Source organism: Bos indicus, chromosome 5 (assembly GCF_029378745.1).
Source record: "Bos indicus isolate NIAB-ARS_2022 breed Sahiwal x Tharparkar chromosome 5, NIAB-ARS_B.indTharparkar_mat_pri_1.0, whole genome shotgun sequence".
In the NCBI taxonomy this organism is placed as follows: Eukaryota; Metazoa; Chordata; class Mammalia; order Artiodactyla; family Bovidae; genus Bos; species Bos indicus.
The window spans coordinates 56,327,988-56,353,064 of record NC_091764.1 but is presented as its reverse complement, the minus strand read 5'-3'; the positions used below and the strand labels follow the sequence as shown (position 1 = coordinate 56,353,064).

General features: G+C 61.4%; 1 protein-coding gene across 2 annotated transcripts in view; it reads left to right on the top strand.

Moving 5' to 3' along the window:
* LRP1 (LDL receptor related protein 1) overlaps positions 1-24,846 on the top strand; it is an 80,227-nt gene extending 55,381 nt beyond the window's left edge. Inside the window, exons 42-89 of one of the 2 annotated variants that reach the window (XM_019960978.2) lie at positions 454-643; positions 4,495-4,699; positions 5,031-5,223; positions 5,829-5,954; positions 6,137-6,265; positions 6,501-6,620; positions 6,842-6,955; positions 7,289-7,438; positions 7,516-7,638; positions 7,959-8,075; positions 8,255-8,383; positions 8,640-8,762; positions 8,843-8,983; positions 9,084-9,274; positions 10,132-10,315; positions 10,470-10,555; positions 10,693-10,812; positions 11,212-11,399; positions 11,534-11,739; positions 12,289-12,477; positions 13,049-13,197; positions 13,605-13,698; positions 13,820-13,936; positions 14,091-14,210; positions 14,575-14,697; positions 14,851-14,976; positions 15,463-15,579; positions 16,267-16,373; positions 16,478-16,610; positions 17,252-17,371; positions 17,523-17,645; positions 17,977-18,117; positions 18,205-18,339; positions 18,418-18,537; positions 19,484-19,752; positions 20,208-20,386; positions 20,867-20,973; positions 21,222-21,338; positions 21,801-21,977; positions 22,118-22,258; positions 22,367-22,540; positions 22,792-22,953; positions 23,344-23,518; positions 23,657-23,758; positions 23,899-23,963; positions 24,044-24,134; positions 24,235-24,379; positions 24,545-24,846. In XM_019960978.2, the coding sequence (XP_019816537.2) occupies positions 454-643; positions 4,495-4,699; positions 5,031-5,223; positions 5,829-5,954; positions 6,137-6,265; positions 6,501-6,620; positions 6,842-6,955; positions 7,289-7,438; positions 7,516-7,638; positions 7,959-8,075; positions 8,255-8,383; positions 8,640-8,762; positions 8,843-8,983; positions 9,084-9,274; positions 10,132-10,315; positions 10,470-10,555; positions 10,693-10,812; positions 11,212-11,399; positions 11,534-11,739; positions 12,289-12,477; positions 13,049-13,197; positions 13,605-13,698; positions 13,820-13,936; positions 14,091-14,210; positions 14,575-14,697; positions 14,851-14,976; positions 15,463-15,579; positions 16,267-16,373; positions 16,478-16,610; positions 17,252-17,371; positions 17,523-17,645; positions 17,977-18,117; positions 18,205-18,339; positions 18,418-18,537; positions 19,484-19,752; positions 20,208-20,386; positions 20,867-20,973; positions 21,222-21,338; positions 21,801-21,977; positions 22,118-22,258; positions 22,367-22,540; positions 22,792-22,953; positions 23,344-23,518; positions 23,657-23,758; positions 23,899-23,963; positions 24,044-24,134; positions 24,235-24,379; positions 24,545-24,685 (6,794 nt within the window). In that variant the 3' untranslated portion in view covers positions 24,686-24,846. Of the gene's footprint in view, positions 1-453; positions 644-4,494; positions 4,700-5,030; positions 5,224-5,828; positions 5,955-6,136; positions 6,266-6,500; positions 6,621-6,841; positions 6,956-7,288; positions 7,439-7,515; positions 7,639-7,958; positions 8,076-8,254; positions 8,384-8,639; positions 8,763-8,842; positions 8,984-9,083; positions 9,275-10,131; positions 10,316-10,469; positions 10,556-10,692; positions 10,813-11,211; positions 11,400-11,533; positions 11,740-12,288; positions 12,478-13,048; positions 13,198-13,604; positions 13,699-13,819; positions 13,937-14,090; positions 14,211-14,574; positions 14,698-14,850; positions 14,977-15,462; positions 15,580-16,266; positions 16,374-16,477; positions 16,611-17,251; positions 17,372-17,522; positions 17,646-17,976; positions 18,124-18,204; positions 18,340-18,417; positions 18,538-19,483; positions 19,753-20,207; positions 20,387-20,866; positions 20,974-21,221; positions 21,339-21,800; positions 21,978-22,117; positions 22,259-22,366; positions 22,541-22,791; positions 22,954-23,343; positions 23,519-23,656; positions 23,759-23,898; positions 23,964-24,043; positions 24,135-24,234; positions 24,380-24,544 lie in introns of both variants that reach the window. The other variant, XM_070789433.1, reaches the window with a different exon arrangement.
* The last annotated feature ends 231 nt before the right edge of the window (positions 24,847-25,077 follow it).

Genomic DNA, 25,077 nt, shown 5'->3' with positions numbered 1-25,077 from the left:
CGCTGAAACCCCTGAGTTTGTCTCTCTTATACTAAGTTATACCGTGTCTCTCATCACGCTCTCGGTTCTTTAACCTGAGCTTCAGGTGTCTACCAGTCAATCCAGTTCAGGGTCTAGAAGTTGGAGGCTCCCCAGTACAGCCCACGTGGGAGCTGATTTACTGAAATCCAGTTTGCACCCAACTTGGCAGAACCCTGGCTCCAGGAGGTGTAACTGCAGCATAAAGCCAAATCTAGCCAGCGGTGGGAGACACCGGAAGAAGGGATAGGGGGATGGACCGCGGATCGTTTGGGTGGGAAATAGAGGAGTGCAGGAGGGCCTGGGGGCACTGAGGGCCACCCCACACACACACTCCCCAGCTCCCGCACTTCCCCCGGGTGCAGGCAAGTGGGTTCCCCTGTGCTCTGCTCTCTGGCCCTGTCCTGATCCATTGCTGTTCCTGTCTCCCCGCAGACGTGGGCTCTGTGGAAGGCCTGGCCTATCACCGGGGCTGGGACACACTCTACTGGACAAGCTACACCACGTCCACCATCACCCGCCACACAGTGGACCAGACCCGCCCAGGGGCCTTTGAGCGTGAGACGGTCATCACCATGTCTGGGGACGATCACCCCAGGGCCTTTGTGCTGGACGAGTGCCAGAAGTGAGTTGGGGGCCCAGGATGTGGGGACAGGTGGGCACAGGGGGGCAGAAACTGCCCCCAGACAGACTGGGGCAGGGGATGCAGGAGAGGGAGGGTCTGGCTCTAACCTGAGCTTAGCCACTGTCTTGCTGTGAGACCTGGGACCACCCGCGAGACCTCTCTGAGCTTCGGTTTCCTCATCTGTAATATAAGGACAGTACCATCTCAGACGCCTCATCAAGGAGAGGGTGAGAGGCCTGTGGCAGGCTCTCTGGCTTGATGATTAACTGAATCTCTTGATTCATTCATCAGAGGGCCATGCTCAAGGCACACAGCAGGTCCTCTGTATTTCTTGGTCTCCAAGTTTCAAGCAAAGTTTGTTCACTAAACATCTGTTGTGTGGAAGCCTTGAACTGGGCCCGTTCCAGCCACCTAACTGGGGAGAGAACTCACTGGTGGGAAATGGATGGCGGCACAGGGCCGGGTGTGATGACGGAGAGGCACCACAGGGGCAGTGGGTTGGCATAGGGCCTGCAAGTGGAAAAGCCAGAGAAGGGCGGCCTGGGTAGGGCAGAGCTTTGAGCAAGAGTAGGAAGAGGGAAGGCTCCAGGCAGGGGAGGAGCCTGACTCACGCCCAGCCCATTTGAGGCTCTGTGGCCCGGGAGTTGGGGGGCATGCAAGGGGGCAGAGGGGATAGGCCTGAGGAAGCACTGGAGGCTGAGCTAAGGTTGCAGATGGAGAATTTGGGAGGAAGCCCCCTGGGTGGTGCACACCCCCAGCCTCACCCATTCCACCTCCTGCAGGGGCAGCCCCGCCCCACCATCACCTTGGCGCTCTTGGCCCACATGTGAGCAAACCATTTTGCCCCTGAATTCTGCAGCTCTTGGAATGTTTTCCCAAAGCTTTACTAGGAAACTAAGGGACAAACAAAACCCCAAAGCAGCTACTTAGAAACTGTGAGTGCACTGAACCTAGATTCCTTACCCTGATGTAACTCACGCCCGACCCTAGCCTGGCCCCTGCCTGGCCTGCTGACCAGCTCGAGGGCCCTTTCCACCTCGGTCCTGTCCGGCGTGTACACGGCTTATGACAGAGACCCCATCTTGCCTGCCGTGACCCTTGGCAACTTCACCTGCCTGCGGCTGGTTCCAGGGCTCATCCGTCCTGGGCCTGGAGCCTCCATGGAAGGGCCATGCTTGGGCCCCCACCTGCCTCCCATCTTCGATGCAGAGCCCACTAAGTTCCTTTTCTGTGAGCCCAGGGGATGAAGCCCTCCACTCAACAAATGGCTTTTTTGTCTGTTTTAATTTTTATTTGGCTCCGCCAGGTCTTAGTTGCAGCACACAGGATCTTCAATTTTTGTTGCAGAACTCAGGATCTTTTTTTTTTTAGTTGCAGCATATGGGATCTAGTTCCCTGACCAGGGATTGAACCCAGGCCCCCTGCCTGGGGAACACAGAGTCTTAGCCACTGGACTGTCAGAGAAGTCCCAGCAAATGGTTTTTGAGAACCAGATCCGGCAGGGAGCAGGGTTGGGTCGGCCGTGCGCTGCTGGCGTATTTGATGTCTGTCCTAATGACGCTGCAGGGAGCTCCACGAGTGGGTGACGAGGACCTGAGCCAGGCTGGAAATCGGGGAACGTGTCCTCAAGAAGGCAGTGCGTGAGCCAGGTCTGCAAGATAGCAGGGTGAACTGAAGCCAGGCAGAACACGGGAGAAAGGACTGAACTGTGTGGGAGAGGCCCTCCCTTGGCCAAAAAGAGCGAGTGCGTTGGAGGAGCATGAGGGGGCCAGTGTGGACCCAGATGGAGGGGGCGGGGCCTCTCCCAGTCAGGTGACTGCAGTCCTGGGAGCACGGCTCAATCTGCCACTCGCAGCAGTTTGTCGTGACAAGAGGGTAGCACTTCCCAGCATGAAGTGAGCCAGACTGTACTTGAGGGTGTAGGCGTCCCTGGTGGGAAGGAAGGTGACTCTAGCAACTGCCCTGGGACACCCGTTTCCTCTGGGGGAGGCCATCGGGAGACGCCTCTATCCGCTCCCATCCTGATTCCAAGAACCAGAACCCCGGCCCTTCCCCTGAGAGGAGGCCTTTCAAACCAGAGCCTCATCCTCGTGGGCTCAGGAGCAGTCAGCCTCCCTAACAAAAAGCCTTTTACCTGAGCATAGTGGCAGGGTGGAGAGACTGGGGGGCAGGGGCTTGTTAAAAAGAGTGAGACCTGGAGAGGTTTGAGGAGACAAGTCTGGCTGCTGAGGACAGCTCTGCAGCCAGAACAGACCAGGGATGAGGGACACAGGCCTGGGGTGGAGGAAAGCAGAGAGCAGGTCCTGTGGGAACTGAAGGGATCTAGCTTTGGTGTTGTTCATCGCTCAGTCGTGTCCCACTCTTTGCGACACCCCCCCGCCCCCACCATGGACTGCAGCACGCCAGGCTTCCCTGTCCTTCATTATCTCCTGGAGTTTGTTCAAGCTCATGTCCACTGAGTCGGTGATGCCATCCAACCATCTCATCCTCTGTCGCCCCCTTCTCCTCCTGCCTTCAGTCTTTCCAAGCATTAGGGTCTTTTCCAATGAGTCAGCTCTTTGCATCAGGTGACCAAAATTTTGGAGTTTCAACTTCAACATCAGTCCTGCCAATGAATATTCAGGACTGATTTCCTTTAGGATTGACTGGTTTGATTTCCTTGCAATTCAGATGGCTTTGATGTAGCTCATGCTAAGTCGCTTCAGTCATGTCCGACTCTTTGCGACCCCATGGACTGTAGCTTGGGGAGACATAGGCTCCTCTGTCCATAGGATTCTCCAGGCAAGCATACTGGAGTGGGTTGCCATGCCCTCCTCCAGGGAATCTTCCTGACCCAGGGATCGAACCCCGGTCTCTTATGTCTGCTGCATTGGCAAGCAGGTTCTTTACCACTAGAGCCTCCTGGGAAGCCCTGGTGTAGCTCAGTGCTTCTCAAACTCCAGGGTGGGTGAGGGTGGCCTGGGGAGCACTGGACAGTCTGGTTCCTCAGTCTCCCTCCTTCCTAACTGCATGTGAATCTGGAACAAAGACCTAAGAATCCCCATCCACTGCAGGTGGTCAGGGGACCTGGCCAGCCCTGAGGTCTTCCACACCCATCTCTAGGACCTTACCACCCCCCCCCCCAGAGAAGCACAGCATGGCCGGCCATTCCCATCACCTCCTATACTGAGAGGAAACCGAGGCTCAGAGGGGCCAAGAGAAAAAGAAAAAAGGAGAGACCAAGAGGCATGTTCAAGCTCAGAGCTAGTAAGCAGCAGAGCTGGGACTCAGATCCCAGATGTACACAGGCCTTAAGTTATGGAGAAGGTGAATCTCAGGAACTTGGTGGTAAAACCCACGTTTTCCCCAGGACCTGGGACACACTGGATACCCAAGGGTCTTCAGGATACCAGGAGAAGAGTAAAACGAAGAAAAATATAATAGAAAATCCTCACATAGCACACACGACTGTCATTTAATCCTCAAATCACTCCACGGAGCAAATAGATAGTATTAATAGTACTAGTCCTATTTCATAGAGCGGAAAAATGAGCTACAGAGGGGTTAAGTAGCTTGCTAAGGTCCCTAGCAGCCAGGATCGGAATCCCAGAGCCCACTGTCTCAGTAAAGGCAGGTGTGAACACAGAAGCACTTGTACATGTGTGCACACGCACACTAATCCTGTCTATGTAGCCTTTCCTGGGCACCAGGGCTATGTTGGCTTTGGTGGCCTGAGGCTGCCTGTGGTGCTGGGGCCTACCTCACATGCTGGCGGACCTCTGGGTCTGGCTTGTCTGCACGCCCTCGCCTGGGCTCACCACAGCCGGCTCCTTGGCTTTGGGTCCTCATCTCCGTGGCCTCTCTCCCCTCAGCCTGATGTTCTGGACCAACTGGAACGAGCAGCACCCCAGCATCATGAGAGCAGCCCTGTCAGGGGCCAACGTCCTGACTCTCATCGAGAAGGACATCCGCACTCCCAACGGCCTGGCCATCGACCACCGGGCTGAGAAGCTCTACTTCTCTGACGCCACCCTGGACAAGATCGAGCGGTGCGAGTATGACGGCTCCCATCGCTACGTGAGTCTCCAGGGCGGGCGGGATGGGCAGCAGGAGGGGGCCGACACCGGGAGACTGCCCGGCAGCCAGGGAGGACACTGCCCAGGCGCAGAGCAGGAGAAAGGGAGGCCGCCCGGTGGAGCGGGAAGAGCCAGGAGGACAGTGAGGCGTCCTGACCTCGCCATTTGGCTTCCTCGGCAGCTGAACGAGGGAGGTGTTCGCAGTCCTCTGCAGATCCTCCCCTTGTGTGACCGTGTCTAGGGAGCCAGGCCACTGGTCCCCGGAGCATCTGCAGGGGGTGGAGGCAGGGGCGAGAGCCATACCTCTAACAAAGCTGAGGGTGTCTCTGCAGGTCATCCTGAAGTCGGAGCCGGTCCACCCCTTTGGGTTGGCCGTGTACGGGGAACACATCTTCTGGACCGACTGGGTGCGGCGGGCCGTGCAGCGAGCCAACAAGTACGTGGGCAGTGACATGAAGCTGCTGCGCGTGGACATCCCCCAGCAGCCCATGGGCATCATCGCCGTGGCCAATGACACCAACAGCTGTGAGTGGGGCCGCTGCCACCAGCCTTGCCCACCTGCCCACTGTGCCAGCATGCGCACACACACACACACACACACACGTACGCAACTGGACCCATCCACATCTCTGGATGCACCCAGCACATGGTGCAGTTATTCCTCCCACACAGAACCACCACACAGACCCGCTAGAACCTGACCCCGCGCCCATCCCAGGCACTGCTTGCTCCACCACCGTCTGCATGCATGGGCACAGATGTGGTCCCACACTGGCTTGACACCGAGGGTCCCCCACACAGATCTGCAGTCTTCTCAGCCTCTCACACACTCTTCACACATGCCCTGGGGCCCCGCCACATACATGATCTCAGGGCTCCTTAGATTTCAGTCTCCCCAGTGTACAGCTCAGAATGCCAGTCACCCCACCTAAGAGCACACACATCGTCAAGCTCAGGCCTACCCCGAATGCTCTACCCAGCCTTCCCATAGCAGCCCCCAGGCCAGCTGTGAGCCACTGTGTCACAGGCAGCGCCGGGAAGCTCAGCAGAGCTGGCTGGTTGGGGTGGGGGTGCTCCGTGTATGCACAGGTGAGGACACGCTTGGCCCCTCTCCTCCACCCCTGCCTCAGGCGAGCTCTCTCCCTGCCGCATCAACAATGGGGGCTGCCAGGACCTGTGTCTGCTCACGCACCAAGGCCACGTCAACTGCTCCTGCCGTGGGGGCCGTATCCTCCAGGACGACTTCACCTGCCAGGGTGAGAGAGGGACCAGGGCACTGCGTGGGGGCCCTGGGCACAGACGGGAACCATCTCAACCCAGACGCGCCAACAGCCCAGCCCCCACCAACAACCCAGCCCCCCGAAGCCTCAGTTCCTTGGGGGAGGGGGGTACAGGCGCTCAGGCCCCGGCTCAGGAAGCTCCTTGCCTTTCTCCCCAGCGGTGAATTCCTCGTGCCGTGCACAAGACGAGTTTGAGTGTGCCAACGGCGAGTGCATCAATTTTGGCCTGACATGCGACGGCGTCTCCCACTGCAAGGACAAGTCTGACGAGAAGCCGTCCTACTGCAGTAAGGGCCCCCACCTGGACCCCCAGGCCCTCACCTCCTGAGTCACCAGCCTCAGTCCCACGGGCTGGGGGGTGGGAGTGAGAGGAGCAAAGCCCCCGCCCTCCCCGCATCCCCGAGAAAAAGTGGGGAGCTCATGAAGGGGAGAACCACTGTGAGACCCACACCAGGCCCGAAGCAGGGTCTCATCAGAGGCAGCCCCCAGCCGCTGCTCACCGTGGCCTGCTCCCACCTGCAGACACCCGCCGCTGCAAGAAGACCTTCCGCCAGTGCAACAACGGGCGCTGTGTGTCCAACATGCTGTGGTGCAACGGGGCAGATGACTGCGGGGACGGCTCCGACGAGATTCCCTGCAACAGTGAGTGGGACCTGGGCCAGGCCTCAGACCCTCCCCACCCCCACGGACCCTGCCCCGCCCCGGCCCTCACTGAGCTTTGGTCCCCAGGTCCCAAGGATTCTGGTTCAGGTCACGGTATGGTGGCCTCGGGCAGGCACTCTGGGCTGGGAGGTCTGGCCTGGGCCGGTCTGTCCCCCACGGGGAGGCCCCTGGCTGATGGCACCGGGCGGGCACTGTTACAGAGACGGCCTGTGGTGTGGGCGAGTTCCGCTGCCGGGACGGCACCTGCATCGGGAACTCCAGCCGCTGCAACCAGTTTGTGGACTGCGAGGACGCCTCGGACGAGATGAACTGCAGTGAGCGACGCCCCCTCCCTGCCCTCTGGCCCAGGCTCCTCTCTGCCTTCCCTCTGGGCCCCCAGGGCAGCTTCAGCCCTCTCCCAGCCCACCCCAGCCCTGGGCTCCCCTGGGACTCAGGGAGGGGCAGGGAGTGGAAAGCGTGGCCAGGGCACATCCACCGAAAGACAGGGCTCGACTTTCTAAAACATGTGTGCGGGCCAGCAGCTCTGCGGGAGGGTGTTGTTGGGGGAGCCTGGTGCCACCCCTCCAGGCGCCGTACGGGCCAGCAGCTCTGCGGGGAGGGTGTTGTGGGGGGAACCTGGTGCCACCCCTCCTCCCCGCCCCTGCCAGGCGCCACTGACTGCAGCAGCTACTTCCGCCTGGGGGTGAAGGGCGTGCGCTTCCAGCCCTGCGAGCGGACCTCCCTCTGCTACGCGCCCAGCTGGGTGTGCGACGGCGCCAACGACTGCGGGGACTACAGCGACGAGCGCGACTGCCCAGGTCCGGCCAGTGGGCAGGTATGCGGTGGGCAGCGGCCCCCTAAGGGGGCCATGCCCTCACGCCTGCCTCGCCCCCAGGTGTGAAGCGCCCCAGGTGCCCCCTGAACTACTTTGCCTGCCCCAGCGGCCGCTGCATCCCCATGAGCTGGACGTGTGACAAGGAGGATGACTGTGAACACGGCGAGGACGAGACCCACTGCAGTGAGTGACCACAGACCCACTCCCGAGCCTAGCACCCAGAGGACCCACGGGGGATAGGGCTTCACGTCCCGCTAAGATTCTGTGCGGACCCCGCCCTCTTGATGCCTTCACAGGGAATGCCCTCCTTTGAGAGGCGCACCCAGGGCCTCACCCCTTGCTTCCCACCCAGAGCCTCAGGCTCTGAGAGGGGACTGTCTCTCCATTCCTACTGAGTCCCCCTACCAGGTGCCATGAGTGTCTCCCCCATCCATCCTGTGGCATCTATCTGCAGCCCCCCATCCCTTTCCGATCTAACTGTGACCTCTGTCCAACTGCCCCAGACAAGTTCTGCTCCGAGGCCCAGTTTGAGTGCCAGAACCATCGCTGCATCTCCAAGCAGTGGCTGTGTGACGGCAGTGATGACTGCGGGGATGGCTCGGACGAGGCGGCTCACTGCGGTGAGGCGGGGGCAGGGGGCTGGGGTCAGGTTGGGGAGGTGGCCCTGGAAGGAACAGACCACCCCCACTCCCAACAAACCCCACCGAGTGACAGCACAGCCGCGGAGATGTCTCTCCAGCTGCCCGGCCTGGCTCTGCCTGCCCCTGCATCTCTCAGTGTCTCCCTGTTCCCTCCACAGAAGGCAAAACATGCGGCCCCGGCTCCTTCTCCTGCCCTGGCACCCACGTGTGCGTCCCCGAGCGCTGGCTCTGTGACGGGGACAAGGACTGTGCTGACGGCGCTGACGAGAGCGTTGCGGCAGGCTGCTGTGAGTGGCGGGGGCCCCAAGGAGTGGGGCAGACGGTGCATGGCCGTGGGCCCACTTTGCAGAAGGGGAAACCGAGGTCATGGAGAGGAAGGGGTCACTCAGGCAGCAGTGGCAGAGCTCTGTCTGCAGTCCAGGTGCCCAGATGCCCTGTCCAGTGCTCTGCCCACCCTGCTGCTCACACCACAGGCATGTCGGGGGGTGACACTCAGCAGCAGATGGGCGGGCGCTGAGGGGCTGTGTCTGTCTCTGTCCACAGTATACAACAGCACCTGTGATGACCGCGAGTTCATGTGTCAGAACCGCCAGTGCATCCCCAAGCACTTCATGTGCGACCACGACCGTGACTGCGCTGACGGCTCCGATGAGTCCCCGGAGTGTGGTGAGCCCGGGGCCGCGGCGGGAGGGGGCCCTGCTCTCAGTGCACAGGCCGCCAGCCTCACCTGCCCCCTCCAACCGCAGAGTACCCAACCTGCGGCCCCAATGAGTTCCGCTGCGCCAATGGGCGCTGCCTGAGCTCCCGCCAGTGGGAGTGCGATGGTGAAAACGACTGCCACGACCAGAGCGACGAGGCCCCCAAGAACCCGCACTGCACCAGCCCAGGTGGGCCCCCTACGTGGCTCCCTCCCTGCCCTCGGCCCCGGCCCCAGCCCCAGGCGCCCGGGACCCAGCTGACTCGCCCCCTTCCACCTCACCCCGCCAGAGCACAAGTGCAACGCCTCCTCGCAGTTCCTGTGCAGCAGCGGGCGGTGCGTGGCTGAGGCACTGCTTTGCAACGGCCAGGACGACTGCGGCGACGGCTCAGACGAGCGGGGCTGCCACATCAACGAGTGTCTCAGCCACAAGCTCAGTGGCTGCAGCCAGGACTGCGAGGACCTCAAGATTGGCTTCAAGGTATGCTGGGTGGGAGCCTCTGCACCCAAGCCTGGCTGAGATTCCTTTCTCTGCCCCTCGTTCATATGTTCATCCGACAAAGGCAATTTCAGCCCCTGTCCTGCCAGGCAGCATTCTAGGCCCTGGGGATACAGCGTTGAGCACAGCAGAAATCTCTCCTAGTTGGGTTCTGGTCAGTGTGGAAGATAGCACTGGCAGGCTTTGCTGGCAGATGAGGTCGGGGTGTGAGAGGAGGAGGGGCGTGTGGATGTCAAGCAGGCCCCAGATGCACAGGTCCACGGTTCAAGGGAGAGGCCAGACGGGAGAGGGAGTCTGGGAGCTGTCACCATAGAGATGGCATTTAAGTCAGCCGTCTGGAGAAGACCTTCACAGGGGCGAGTGGAGATGGAAAGAGGGCGGTCTGAGGCCTGAGCCCTGTGCATAGCCACACTGAGGGCGGTGAGGCGAGTGGAGAGGGGAGCAGCAGGGGAGCCTGAGCAGGGCCAGCTGCCAGGGCAGGAGGACAGCCAAGGGAAGAAAGTGTTGGAATAAGAGGTGCCCAGCTGTCAAATGACGCCAGCGGATCACATAAGACGGGCCTGAGCATTGAGCTGGGGATGCAGAGACATGGCGGTCACGGGGGACTCACACCAGTGGCCAGGTAGGGGCGAGAGCCGGATGGCTGGCGTGGGCCAGCTCAGTGCCTCCTCTGACGGGCAGGCCTCCATGTGGTCTGCCTCCTCAACTTTCCTGTGCCAGCCAGCCACCCAGGGTGAAGGGAGCCAGAGGGGCCCCTCAGTCTCGGGGTGACAGGTCTGCAGTCCCTGGGGCAGCCCAGCCCCCTGCCCATGCCCACCCCAGGCCCCCCGTGCCCGCAGTGCCGCTGCCGCCCCGGCTTCCGCCTGAAGGATGACGGCCGGACGTGCGCCGACATGGACGAGTGCAGCACCACATTCCCCTGCAGCCAGCGCTGCATCAACACCCACGGCAGCTACAAGTGTTTGTGCGTAGAGGGCTACGCACCCCGTGGCGGCGACCCCCACAGCTGCAAGGCCGTGACCGGTGAGATGGGGGTTTGGGGGTGTGCAGCTGGCCCAGGCCACCTGGGAGAGTGGTGGGAGGATGGGATGGCAGAGCTGAAGGCAGGCTGGGGACTGGCAGGGGGGTGCCAGAATGCACCCCGGCCAGCAGCTGAGCCGGCATCCTCTGTCTCTAGACGAGGAGCCGTTTCTGATCTTCGCCAACCGATACTACCTGCGCAAGCTCAACCTGGACGGCTCCAACTACACGCTGCTCAAGCAGGTGCCAGACCCGCCCTCCTCACCCCGCCGTCCAGCCCCACGCTCTGCACTCAGACCCGTGGCCATCCTCCCTGCCCACCTCACCAGCCTTCCATATTCTGACTCTTGGGTCACCCCTCTGCTCACCCCCAAATGCAGGGCCTCAACAACGCCGTTGCCTTGGACTTCGACTACCGAGAGCAGATGATCTACTGGACAGACGTGACAACCCAGGGCAGCATGATCCGCAGGATGCACCTGAATGGGAGTAACGTGCAGGTGAGGCTGGGGACCAGGAGCCAGCCGCCGTCCCTGCCCAGAGGACCCTCTCTGTTTCAAGGCCATCTCCACTCCTCTTCACTGAGTCACTACACGACTCCACTTGTCCTCGCTTCTCTCCCCTCTGAGCCTAGCGAGCAGCGGGGTCTAGGAGACTCCTCTCTCTCCCTTCCCTTAATTAGCAGTGAGTTCTCCTTAGTCTGACCTCCCTTACACCTGTGCTCCCAGGCTCTGTGGGGTTGGGATGTGGTCTCTGTCACCTAGAGACCCATCTCCTGGAGCCCAGGCTGACACCATGTCCAGGGCTGGGCCTTTTCCATCCACTGTCCTCCCAGAGAGGCTGAGAGTCCTGGCCCATGTCACCCAGGGAGGGCCCTTCCTCCCCACCCCTGCCCACAGGTGCTGCACCGGACGGGCCTCAGCAACCCTGATGGGCTGGCTGTGGATTGGGTCGGTGGCAACCTGTACTGGTGTGACAAAGGCCGGGACACCATCGAAGTGTCCAAGCTCAACGGGGCCTATCGCACAGTGTTGGTCAGCTCCGGCCTCCGTGAGCCCCGGGCGCTGGTGGTGGACGTGCAGAATGGGTATGTGGGCAAGGAGGGTCGGGGAGGTCTGAGAGCAGCTGGTATAGTCGGGCACCCAGGTCCAGCCTCCCTGCAGGCTCCTGGTGGGACCAGTCACGGGATCTCTCCTGCCTCACTGCCCACCGGCCCGCCAGGTACCTCTACTGGACAGACTGGGGAGACCACTCACTGATTGGACGCATCGGTATGGACGGGTCCAGCCGCAGTGTCATCGTGGACACCAAGATCACGTGGCCCAACGGCCTGACGCTGGACTACGTCACCGAGCGCATCTACTGGGCCGACGCCCGTGAGGATTACATTGAGTTTGCCAGCCTGGACGGCTCCAACCGTCACGTCGGTCAGTGTGCCAGTGAAGCTGCCCCGGCATAGCCAACCTGCTGGGGACGGGGGTTCTGAAACTTCAGGGGATCAGGCCTCTGGGGCAAGAGTGGGCTTAAAAGCCACTCAGGGCATGGCCTGAGGACACCACCCACCAAGGGTCCGGGGGTTCAGAGCACCACAGGGTACGTCCCCAGAACCCACCTAGGCACGAGGCCCCCACCGGCTCCCTGAGGACGGCAAGAGACAGGCACCTTTCCAGGCACAGTTCCAGATGATGGGCCCTGAGGAAGGTGCGGGGGACTGGGGCTGGGGTATGCAGCATGCCCCCACTTCCTGACAGGGAACGATGGAGAATACAGGGGCAGGACCCTGCCATCAGACGGGCCTGGAGTTGAGTTTCAGCTCTGCCACTCGCTTGCTATGCGACCAGGGGCTGCAGCAGGGCTATGCCCACCTCACAGGGTTGCTCTGGGGTTAAGAGGGCCCAGTAGGGAAGGCGCCTCATGCTGCCCAGTTGCTGACCAGTGGCCCAGGCCTGACCCCCACACCCTGCGGCCCCCTGCAGTGCTAAGCCAGGACATCCCGCACATCTTCGCGCTGACCCTGTTTGAGGACTATGTCTACTGGACCGACTGGGAGACAAAATCCATCAACCGAGCCCACAAGACCACGGGCACCAACAAGACGCTCCTGATCAGCACACTGCACCGGCCCATGGACCTGCACGTCTTCCACGCCCTGCGCCAGCCCGACGGTAAGTGGCTGGGGCCTGAGAGCTGGCCACCGGCGAGCCAGGAATGAGGGGCCCTGGAGTGAGATGGGGCCCTGGGGTGAGATGGGGCCCCACTGTCTCAGCAGGGGTTGCTGCCCCAATCCTTCCCCAGCACTGACTGAACAATGCCTGTAGACACCCGGAGATCTGGAGGGGAGTAGACAGGCTATGGTCTGGCTCTCAGGAGTTACAGCCCAGCTGGGTCCAGCCCTGGATCTTATAGCAGCAAGGCCCCAAGGCCATCCAGCAGAGCAAGTCTGGGGGGAAACCCCCAAGGCCAGGCCCCGAAGGCAGACAGGCCGGAGCTGAGGAAGGCCCAGCCTGACCCTGAAACCTCAAGAGAGTCCTCCTGGCTTCAGCTCCCTTCTGAAAGAGCAGGGTTTGGACCTACCCCACCTCTGCCCAGGACAGATGGGCTGGGCAGCCTTTGAAAGACCAGAAAACATGTTCCCAGCGAGCGCTGCCCTCACCCCGCCAGAGGCTGGCAGCCGGGGGAGCAGTGGCCCATAACTTGGGTCCATTTGCCGCCCTTTAACCCCGTTTCCCCCGGCAGTGCCCAACCACCCCTGCAAGGTCAACAACGGCGGCTGCAGCAACCTCTGCCTGCTGTCCCCCGGAGGCGGCCACAAGTGTGCCTGTCCCACCAACTTCTACCTGGGCGGCGATGGGCGCAACTGTGTGTCCAACTGCACGGCCAGCCAGGTGAGGCTCATCCCCAGACCCCACTCACCAGTACCCCACTCCTCTTCGGACCCCACCGCCCACTCGAATGTCCTCACGCATCTGGTTTTCCCACGCTAACACCCCCACATTTCTTGCCTACCTCTTGTCTCCCCACAGCAATACTTTTACACCCGTCACCTCACACAGACACCCGCACACCCTAACCCTGACCCCCTCCTCACCAGTCCCCCCAGCCCCAAGCTCCACACAGATACCCTCCGGCCTGGCCTCCCTGCAGTCCCCGAATCCCAGCCTCCCATCCAGCTCACCTTCCCCCCGAGATACCTGACCCTGCTGCTTCTGGGAAACACACCAGCCCCTCAAAAGAAAATCTCCTGAGTTCCCCAGACCCCCACCAACCCCTCTCGCCCCCACCTGCCCTCCAGTTTGTGTGCAAGAACGACAAGTGCATCCCCTTCTGGTGGAAGTGTGACACGGAGGACGACTGCGGGGACCACTCGGACGAGCCCCCGGACTGTCGTGAGTGCCCGGGCAGGGTGGCGAGAGGGTCCTACGTAAAGGTTCCCTGACTCTCGAGGCCCCAGGGGTCTGCGCCCACCCCACCCCCACCGTCCTGATGCTGAGCATCCCTTCCTGGCAGCCGAATTCAAGTGCCGCCCAGGACAGTTCCAATGCTCAACGGGCATCTGCACGAACCCCGCCTTCATCTGTGACGGGGACAACGACTGCCAGGACAACAGTGATGAGGCCAACTGCGGTAAAGGGCCCTCCCTAGGACCTGGGGTTGGGTGTCTGAGCTCCCAGGGCAAGGGAGCTCGGCCCCGCTGCCTCTCCCTGCAGGAGACGGGTCCCTGCCCTGCCTGAGTCCTCCACCCACCATCAGTTACCCTCCCCTCCCCCCACCCCCACAGACATCCACGTCTGCTTGCCCAGTCAGTTCAAGTGCACCAACACCAACCGCTGTATCCCCGGCATCTTCCGCTGCAACGGACAGGACAACTGCGGAGATGGCGAGGACGAGAGGGACTGCCGTGAGTGCCCCGGGCGCCGGCAGGGGCGGGGGTGTTGGAGAACCCGCACGGAAATAGGGCTCACCTTGAAGTCCAGCTCCCGCTGCTTCTAGGGACCCTGCCGTTCTCAGGTTATGCTATTAGATGAGCAACATGAATTATATGGGGTGTGACTCGATTTGCTCATAAAATCATTGTGCACATCATAGAGATGTGCAGATCCCGAAGACAAAATCACCAAGATTAGAAATAAACTGTCTCTTCCTGCAAGAAATTGCTGGCAGGACCAGGACAAGGCCAGGGCTTGGGGGAGAGAGAAGCTGTGGAAGAGAACTGTGGGGAGAGGCGAAGCGGGCCAGCCCTCACTCTCTCCCCAACCCCACAGCCGAGGTGACCTGTGCCCCCAACCAGTTCCAGTGTTCCATCACCAAGCGCTGCATCCCCCGGGTCTGGGTGTGCGACCGGGACAATGACTGTGTAGACGGCAGTGACGAGCCCGCCAACTGCAGTGAGTCTCCCGGAGCCCACCCTCCCTCCAAAGGGCCTGCAGCTCCCGCCACCCGGGCATGTGACCCCCTCGGCAGCCACTCCCACCCAGACCTCACCTCACAGCACCTTCCTGAAAGGAGCCTTCTTCCTCACCCCGGCCACCCCCTTGCAGCCCAGATGACCTGCGGGGTGGACGAGTTCCGCTGCAAGGACTCAGGCCGCTGTATCCCGGCGCGCTGGAAGTGTGACGGAGAGGACGACTGCGGGGACGGCTCGGACGAGCCCAAAGAGGAGTGTGGTGAGCTTCCCTGAGCCTGCTCGGGAGAGGCGCCTGCTGGGGAGGGCAGGGACTGCCCGCTGCCTGAGCCCCCTCACAGCCTGTGCCCACCATCTCCTAACTCCCCACCCCCACTGGCATTGGACATGAGCTTGGGCAAACCTGGGAGATGGTGAAGGACAGGGAAGCCTGGCATGCGGCAGTCAATGGGGTCGCAGAGTCAGACATGACTTGGTGACTGAACAGCTCCCACTGGCACCTCATCGGCACACATCTGCCCACCATCTGGGATCTGTGGATCCCGTCCCTGAAGCAGCTCCCCCAACTCATGTCCCCTCTGCCCCAGAAGCTCCCATTCCCCCGACATCTCAGAACACGGCCTAAGCTGCCACTACTGACCTATGTCAGGCTGGAACGTCCACTGGCCATCCTGACTGCACCTCTCGAGACCCTGAGGTCTGCCCCCTACCCTGTCCCTGACTGCCTCCTCAATCTTGCCTCTTCTAGACGAGCGCACCTGTGAGCCCTACCAGTTCCGCTGCAAGAACAACCGCTGCGTGCCAGGCCGCTGGCAGTGCGATTACGACAACGACTGCGGGGACAACTCTGACGAGGAGAGCTGCAGTATGTCCCCGCCCCATCCCCGCCCCCCAGCCCACAGGTGCCCTTCCCCGGGAGACCTCTGGCACCTCCCTGCTCAGCACCTTCCCCCACCCGTCGCCACCAGGCTGCACTAGGGCAGGTGGCCGCCTCCCGGGGCTGAGGGTCAGGCCCCCTCCTGCCTCACTCGCGCCCCCACTTCATGTTGTGTACTTGAGTTTGTGCCATTTCACCTCATCTCATGTTTCTCTCCATTTTCACACTGTCCTCCCGGGGTTGCAGAGGTAGGTGTTTCTGATGTGCCCGTGCCCTGCCACATCCCTGCCACTGCCCCAGAGCCCACCTGTCCCCGTGCTGTGCCAGCCCGTCATCCTTTACTGGCCTCTCCCTGAACCCTGGTGCTTGTCTTTCCCTCCCCATCCCTCCCCACACACAGTCTGTCCTGAGGGCAGGGCCGGGGACCCCATGCCCTCTGTCGTGTATCTGTCCCAGAGGGCTAAGTGTGAGTGTGCTCTGGGCCCGGCTGGTCCCAGGAGGGCAGCCAGTTGGCTTGCCCGGGATGGGTTGAGCATCTTTGTCATCATGCCAGTCCACTATGACCTTCAGGGGTGCAGGGACAAGTGACAGTGCTCTGCAAGGGCTGGAGATGCTCTCGAGGCTGAGTCCCTATGCCCACCCTCCTGGGGCCTGTCTCTTCCTGTCCCTCCCCAGCCCCCCGGCCCTGCTCTGAGAGTGAGTTCTCCTGTGCCAATGGCCGCTGCATCGCTGGGCGCTGGAAATGCGATGGGGATCATGACTGTGCAGATGGCTCAGACGAGGTGGGCAGGGAGACCAGATGGAGGGAGGGTCGGATTTAGAAGAGTCTGGGCAGGCCCGCAGGGGTGCCCAGGTCTGATCAGGACACCTCCTCCTGTGCCCACAGAAAGACTGCACTCCCCGCTGTGACATGGACCAGTTCCAGTGCAAGAGTGGCCACTGCATTCCGCTGCGCTGGCGCTGTGATGCAGATGCGGACTGCATGGACGGCAGTGACGAGGAGGCCTGTGGCACTGGCGGTGAGCCCTCCCACCCCACAGTAACACTTCATCAAGGAGCCAGTTGAAATCCAGCAGAAACCTGAGGGCCATGTCCATCCAGGCCCTGCCCCATGATTTCCAACTTGGCTTAGTCGGCTGTCCTGAGAGGCCGAGTCCCTGCTCACCTGTGCTTTCCTAGAGCAGTGAGGCAGCACCTGCTGCTGGCCTGGGCTCGGCAGTCCAGAGGGGGACGTGGGGAGCCTGAGTGGCGGGAGGTCGGAGCTTGGAGCAGTGAGGGCATCCTGGCTCTGGGCTGGTGGGCTGAGGCCAGAGACTGGAGCCCAGGCCCCCTGACTCCCAGGCGAGGGATCCTCCTCTGTACCTGCTGCTGCCTGACAGTGGGCCCTGGGCCCTCCTCCACCACTGAAACAGGGCTCTCTGGACACTTTCCCAAAATGACTTCTTCTCCCCGAAATACCAGAGGAGGCAGTTCTGCCCAGCTACCTGGCCGGTGGTAGAAAATGAGGAAACCCAGGTTCTGTCCAGTGGGGGTTCCAGTGCTTTCCTGGAGTACCCTCTAGGTCTCAGCCATGGAAGGAGGGGTCTGGCCACGATACCCGGCCCTCAGTAACTGGGGGCTCAGAGCTCATTCTTTTCTCTTTGCTCCCTCCGGCCCCCAGTGCGGACCTGCCCCCTTGACGAATTCCAGTGCAACAACACCCTGTGCAAGCCGCTGGCATGGAAATGTGACGGCGAGGACGACTGCGGGGACAACTCAGACGAGAACCCAGAGGAGTGCGGTGAGGCTCCAGGGTGGCTGCCGGGCTTCCAAGAGGGCGGGGTGGGGCGGGGCTCCAGACGGGGCGGGGCTCTCCCGCTCCCTGGAGGCCCTCAGCCAGGGTGGGGGTACCCCCAAGGCTGATTCTAACTCTGTCCCTCTCGCCGTTGCAGCCAGGTTCGTGTGTCCTCCAAACCGGCCCTTCCGTTGCAAGAACGACCGCGTCTGCCTATGGATCGGGCGCCAGTGCGACGGCACGGACAACTGCGGGGATGGGACGGATGAGGAAGACTGTGGTGAGCAGGGGGCCAGTGAGGGGGGTTCTGGGGGGTGCCTGGAGTGGGGATGCTGCACAAGCGGTGGGGGTGGCCCAAGTGGGAGCTGTGTCTGGTGAGTCGATTCAGGGAAAGGGGAGGATCCACTGCCGGGAGCCTGGGGGCCTTGTCTTGGCAGGAGAGAAACCCCTGGGGAAGGCACTGAAGCGGAGACTGCGAATCTGAACAGTTTAACCAACTTCCCCTAAGGCTTGAGAGCCAGGCTTGGGGCCCCTCTGACTGAGCAGGGGTTCCTGTGGGAAGAAGGGACAGGGTGGTAAAAATCAGGACCTGAAGCCCCGCCCTCCCCTAGAGCCGCCCACGGCCCAGACCTCCCACTGCAAAGACAAGAAGGAGTTTCTGTGCCGGAACCAGCGCTGCCTCTCCTCCTCCCTGCGCTGCAACATGTTCGATGACTGCGGGGACGGCTCTGACGAGGAGGACTGCAGCATGGGTGAGGGTGAGACCCGCGTGCCGGCTTGGGCGGGGGCCGGGAGGGACAGAGAACCTAAGCCCAGGCCTAGACTCACTGTCTCCGCAGACCCCAAGCTGACCAGCTGCGCCACCAACGCCAGCATCTGCGGGGATGAGGCCCGCTGTGTGCGCACCGAGAAAGCCGCCTACTGTGCCTGCCGCACTGGCTTCCACACGGTGCCAGGCCAACCCGGATGCCAGGGTAGGAAGGGGGAGTCCAAGAGGCGGGCAGAAGCCCCCCGCCGCGAGACTCTCCCTGACCCGGGCGTGTAACCCCCAGACATCAACGAGTGCCTGCGCTTCGGCACCTGCTCACAGCTCTGCAACAACACCAAGGGCGGCCACCTGTGCAGCTGCGCCCGCAACTTCATGAAGACGCACAACACCTGCAAGGCGGAAGGTAGGCTCTGGGAGAGGGCGGAGAGAGGGGCGGGGCTTACAGCAAATGAACCTGGGATGCGGTGTCTGCCTTTGGGCAACCTTGCCCAAGCCTGCGATTCCAGACCCACCGGACAGCTTCCAGAACACGGCTGGCAGCCGTGCAGAGGCCAGAGGTCCTGGGGTGAGAGCATCACCACTCACATAGTCAAGAGTACCCCACCTGCATCTTCCCATTATGTTTGTATCAGCTTTACTGAGGTATCAGTGACAAAACTGTCAGATATTTGATGTGTGCCAGGTGATGATCTGATGTACATACACCTTGCGAAAGAATTCCCCCCGTTGAGTTAATTAACACATCCTTCATTTCACATATTTACGTGTTTTTTTTGTTGTTGTTGTTGTTTTTTGGTGAGAACATATACTTTGATGCATACCTGCACTTTCCTCATGCCTCTATACAAAGACACCCCATATCCATGTACACACACCCGGGCACACACAACCCCAAACATGTTCGAGTGCACTCATATGCTCATGCACACCTACACTCCTCCATGGCGGTGCTCATGCACGCCCACATGTGTGTGCACCTATGAGCAGATATCAGACATTATGGAGCAGAGAGTGTGGTGATGCCTGCAGAGGCCGTGAGGAGGCAGAGGTCCCTGAGGCTGGAGGAGGGGGGACAGCTTTCTGGAGTAGCAGGTCTCCCTAGATCACCTCAGGAGAGGAGGAAGTTCAAGGACTCAGGCTGGAGCCCTCAAGCCTGGCACTGGGGGGGGATGAGCAGACGCTTTGGGCCACGTCAGATGGCTTGACTAGGAGAGGGACATTGTTAATGTGAAAGGGGTGGGACTGGGGAGGGAGCACAGCTTACCCGGCTCTTTCTAGCACCAGGCCCGACACCCCCCAGCCTGCGCTTTCACCCCTGCCAACCAACATCTGGGCTCTTGTCCCTCCAGGCTCTGAGTATCAGGTCCTGTATATCGCTGACGACAATGAGATCCGCAGCCTGTTCCCCAGCCACCCCCATTCGGCTTATGAGCAGGCCTTCCAGGGTGACGAGAGCGTCCGCATCGATGCCATGGATGTCCACGTCAAGGCTGGCCGCGTCTACTGGACCAACTGGCACACAGGCACCATCTCCTACCGCAGCCTGCCCCCTGCTGCACCTCCCACCACTTCCAATCGCCATCGGCGACAGATTGACCGGGGCGTCACCCACCTCAATGTGAGGACCCAATCTGGGGTGGGACCTACATGGAGGCACGGACTGGGTGGGAAGTCTGCAAACAGCAGACGGTTCAGAGCAGAGTTTGCAGAGGACAGTGGAAGGGGCAAAGGCTAAGGCTGGCATGCAGGGTGACCTTCAGATGGCATCATGAGGCATGAACAGCAGGCAGGCAGAGCAGCACCATCGTCAGTAGGTGGCGCCGCCACGTGGCAGCCCGAGGCTGCAGGGCACCTGGGCACTTGGCCTTCAGCGTCAGAGCCATGTTCAGTTCCTGAACATCACAGCGGGCACACCGGGTCCATGTTGCCAAGCTCTTGAACCTCTTTGGGCCTCACTTTGTTCCTCAGTAACGCAGAGTAATGGTAACAGCAGGGACAGGGAGTGGGGGAATGGATAATGGCCAGGAAGGCCAAAGGCAGTAACCTCTGAACCTGTGACACCCCCTCATCCAGATTTCAGGGCTCAAGATGCCAAGGGGCATCGCCATTGACTGGGTGGCTGGGAATGTGTACTGGACCGACTCAGGCCGGGATGTGATCGAGGTTGCGCAGATGAAGGGCGAGAACCGCAAGACGCTTATCTCCGGCATGATCGATGAGCCCCATGCCATTGTGGTGGACCCACTGAGAGGGTGCGTGGGGGTGCTGTGGGGAGGCATCTGGGCTGAGGCTAGGAAGCCCCTGGGATGGAGGTGGGTGCCCAGCCCCCAGCATGGGTGTTTCCTCCCAGACCAGCCTGAGGTCAGTGTCCTCTGCAGGCCCCTGGGTCTTCCAGGCTGCGTCCAGCCCTGGCCGTCCCTGATGTCACCCGGGGTCACACTGGCTTGCCCAGCTGGGGCCTGGCTTCTGCTTGGCTGGCTGTCATGGGCAGCCAGGTTCTGGGCTTCTCCTCCGCTCCAGGGGGCAGCTCTGCCTACTGAACTGGGACCCGAGCAGCACATAGCAGTTTTAGAGATCTTTAACCTGGTCAGGAGGTTGACTCCCCTTGACTCTCTATGGAGGAGGGACAGAACACCCTCCTCTCTGTGTACCCGGCAGTCTCTGTGTTCCCCTTCAGTGACCTCCTCTGGGAACCCACGTCCTGCCCACACTCACTTCTTGTCCTTCCCCAGCACCATGTACTGGTCAGACTGGGGGAACCACCCCAAGATTGAAACAGCAGCAATGGATGGAACCCTTCGGGAGACGCTGGTTCAGGACAACATCCAATGGCCCACAGGTCCATGCTACAGGGGCGGGGATCGGGGAGAGGTGGGCTTGCTGAGCTCAGGGCCACACAAAAGTTGGGGAGGGAAGGGGGCTTGAACTGGGATGGGACAGAGGGGTTGTGGAGGCTTTTCCCAGAAAAGGTGACTGCGAGTGACCATGGGGACAGGGTGGAGCCGTCCCAAATATGGACACCGTCCTGCTTGCTCCCCGAGCCTGGGGTGGGAAGGCCGGCCCTCACAGTGCTCTCTGCTCCCCCAGGCCTGGCCGTGGATTATCACAATGAACGGCTTTACTGGGCGGATGCCAAGCTCTCAGTCATCGGTAGCATCCGGCTCAACGGCACAGACCCCATCGTGGCTGCTGACAGCAAACGAGGTCAGCCTCCACCAGCAGTCTTGCAGCCCTGCCCTCAGGCCTCTGCCCTCCCCTCTGGGCCCAAGGCCTCACCAAGCACCCGCCATCCTCCTCACCTGGCCCTCAGCATCCCTGCAGTGCCTTTTGGGTCCCTCCCAACCAGACACCCCCAGCACCAGTCCTGTAGGCCTGAGTCCACCCTGACCCTCTGGGCTTGCTTTATATTCATTCATTCTACCAATGGGTGTTGAGCTGCGTGGAGGCAACATGGGTGATAATGGGAACTTAGCACACGTGGGGAGAGGGAGCAGAAGTCACTCCTGACCCCACAAGTCAGGGGCTGATGGGACCTGTTGTCAGCAGGAGGAACAGGTTGAGGGGCGGTGTGAACAGGACGTGTTCAGCTTGAGGTCCCCGAGAGCCTTGGGACCCAGTGACTAGAGAGTGTGACTAAGGCCTGAGTCCCCTCTGACTTCTCCCCAGGACTGAGTCACCCCTTCAGCATTGATGTCTTTGAGGATTACATCTATGGCGTCACCTACATCAATAATCGTGTCTTCAAGATCCATAAGTTCGGGCACAGCCCCTTGATCAACCTGACTGGGGGCCTGAGCCATGCCTCCGATGTGGTCCTGTACCACCAGCACAAGCAGCCTGAAGGTGGGCAGAGAGGGAGAGCCCGGGCCGAGGCAGGGGAGGCCCAGGGGTGCTGTCTCCAGGCTGCAGCCTCAGGTTTTGGTGGGCAGGGGGGGTTCTGGGTCCCAGGACTCAGCCTTCTCCCACGCTGCCCACCCCTGCAGTGACCAACCCCTGTGACCGCAAGAAGTGTGAGTGGCTCTGCCTGCTGAGTCCCAGCGGGCCTGTCTGCACCTGTCCCAACGGGAAGCGACTGGACAATGGCACCTGTGTGGCTGTGCCCTCACCGACGCCCCCGCCGGACGGTATGCTCACGCCCCTCCCTGGCCCCTCATCCCTGCCCCAGAGCCCTCCTCCCTACAGCCCCTGAATCCCCCCTATGCCAGCTCTGCCCTTGACGACCCTTCCTGCAGCTCCTCGGCCTGGAACCTGTAACCTACAATGTTTCAACGGTGGCAGCTGCTTCCTCAACGCACGGAGGCAGCCTAAGTGTCGGTGCCAGCCCCGTTACACAGGCGACAAGTGTGAGCTGGACCAGTGCTGGGAGCACTGTCGCAACGGGGGCACCTGCGCTGCCTCTCCCTCTGGTATGGCCTTTGGTTCTCCTGCCAGGACTCGTGGCCCCTGGGCCCTGCTGCCCCCAAGCCGCCTCTGCCCTGCTTTACTTCACCTCTGCTGCCCTCCCGCCTGCTGCCCCCAACCCCAGCGTTGCTATCCTGTTCTGCCTGCCTCCCCTCTACTGCCTTCCTCCTGCCAGGCCCTCCCAGCCCTGTTCCCCTGCAGTAGGGCCGGGCAGCTCAGTGGGCCACAGTCCTGCTCACACATCGTCTCCCGCCAGGCATGCCCACGTGCCGGTGCCCCACAGGCTTCACGGGCCCCAAATGCACCCAGCAGGTGTGTGCAGGCTACTGTGCCAACAACAGCACCTGCACGGTCAACCAGGGCAACCAGCCCCAGTGCCGATGCCTGCCTGGCTTCCTGGGGGACCGCTGCCAGTACCGTGAGTGAGCCATCCCTGGGCCCCAGGCCAGGATGATGGAGGCGGGGGGTGGGGGGGTGTGCGAGTCACAGGGGCTAGTTCTAGGGAAGGAGCCCATTCGCAGCTCAGCCAGGCTCGAGGTACCAGGGCTTCTCCCCAGGGAGAGGTCAGCACACCCCTGCTGCCCCAAGGTAGTGAACCCTCTGGCATCAGGATTATTCAAGCAAAAGCAGTACCCTGTTGGGATGCTCCGGGACATCTTTGTAACCCTGGAGCCTGTGACATGGAGACAGTAGGGGGCTCAGGAGGAGGTGGAAGTCACCCCAAAGGCCAGCTGCCCCCCACCATCTCTGGAGGACCCTCATAACAGTGGGGCTTGAGGCACCTCCTCTCCCATCCCCTGAACCACAGGACAGTGCTCTGGCTACTGTGAGAACTTTGGCACGTGCCAGATGGCCGCTGACGGCTCCCGCCAGTGCCGCTGCACCGCCTACTTCGAGGGGCCCAGGTGTGAGGTGAACAAGTGTAGCCGCTGTCTCGATGGGGCCTGTGTGGTCAATAAGCAGAGCGGGGATGTCACCTGCAAGTGAGTGGGGCCCACTCCCAGTCTGTCCCACCCTCCACCCACCTAATCCACCCTCCCAGCCCCGCCCCGCCCCGCCCCTTCCCAGGGTCTTGGACACCCTCCACCAGCCCCGCCCAGCCTCTGCACTCCTCCCTGCAGTTGCTCCGATGGCCGGGTGGCCCCCAGCTGTCTGACCTGCATTGGCCACTGCAGCAATGGCGGTTCCTGCACCATGAACAGCAAAATGATGCCTGAGTGCCAGTGAGTTGGGCCTGTGCCTCACCAAGGCCTAGATCAGCCTTCCCTCCCCCAAGTCTGAGCCAGACCAGCAGGAGCCTGCGGTCCCTCCCAGTTTCCCCGTGGATGGCATGCCCACTCAGCTCTGCCCCTCCCATCTGCAGGTGCCCACCCCACATGGCAGGACCCCGATGTGAAGAACAAGTGGTCGGCCAGCAGCAGCCTGGACGTAAGTGGCAGGGACCCGGGATGGAGGGCTTTGTGCCTCCGAGGCCTTTTGGACTCAGCTCCCCTCCTCTTCCCCTCTAGATGTAGCCTCCATCCTAATCCCTCTGCTGTTGCTGCTGCTGATGCTTCTGGTAGCCGGAGTGGTATTCTGGTACAAACGGCGAGTTCGAGGGTGAGTTGTGGGGAGTCTGGAAAATTAGGGCCACGATGTTACTGCCCTAGTCTCACCCACTCCTAGAATCCCTGCCCTCATGCTCCCACCTTCCCCCCAGGGCTAAGGGCTTCCAGCACCAGCGGATGACCAACGGGGCCATGAATGTGGAGATCGGGAATCCCACCTATAAGATGTATGAAGGCGGGGAGCCTGATGATGTAGGGGGTCTACTGGATGCGGACTTCGCCCTGGACCCTGACAAGGTGGGCTGGGAGGGCAAGGGAGGGGGCTTCCAGGACAGGGACAGAGGGCTGTGGGTGGGGCAACCAAACGTGTTGGGCTGGATGATGGAATGGAGGTAGGCAGAAGGTACCTAAGCCGCAGAGCCCAGTGCCTGAGCCCCATCTGAACCCTCTGTTGCCTTGCAGCCCACCAACTTCACCAACCCCGTGTATGCCACACTGTACATGGGCGGTCACGGCAGCCGCCACTCCCTGGCCAGCACGGATGAGAAGCGAGAACTCCTGGGCCGGGGCCCTGAGGACGAGATAGGGGACCCCTTGGCATAGGGTCCTACACCATCGGACTTCCCCAGAGAGCCTCCTGCCCCCGGCCAGAGAAGTCCTTCAAGGAGTCCCCCTCTTGCCCAGCCAACCCCTCCCCAGCCCTGCTGGGATGTATAAATGTAAAAAATGAAGGAATTACTTTTTATATGTGAGTGAGCAAGCGAGCAAGCGAGCACAGTATTATCTCTTTCCGTTCTCCTTCCTGCCTGCTCCTCAGCAACGCCCCCCCCCCCATGCTGCCTTCCGGGAGGGGGGGAACAGGAAGGGGGCTCCTGCAAATTACAGGTATAAGGGAGCCCTGCCTCCCACCTTCCCACCAAAAACACACCCCCACTGGGAGAGCTGGTGGTGCTGTGTCCCCCTCCCTGTACAAGACACTTTGTCAAGGCTCTCCC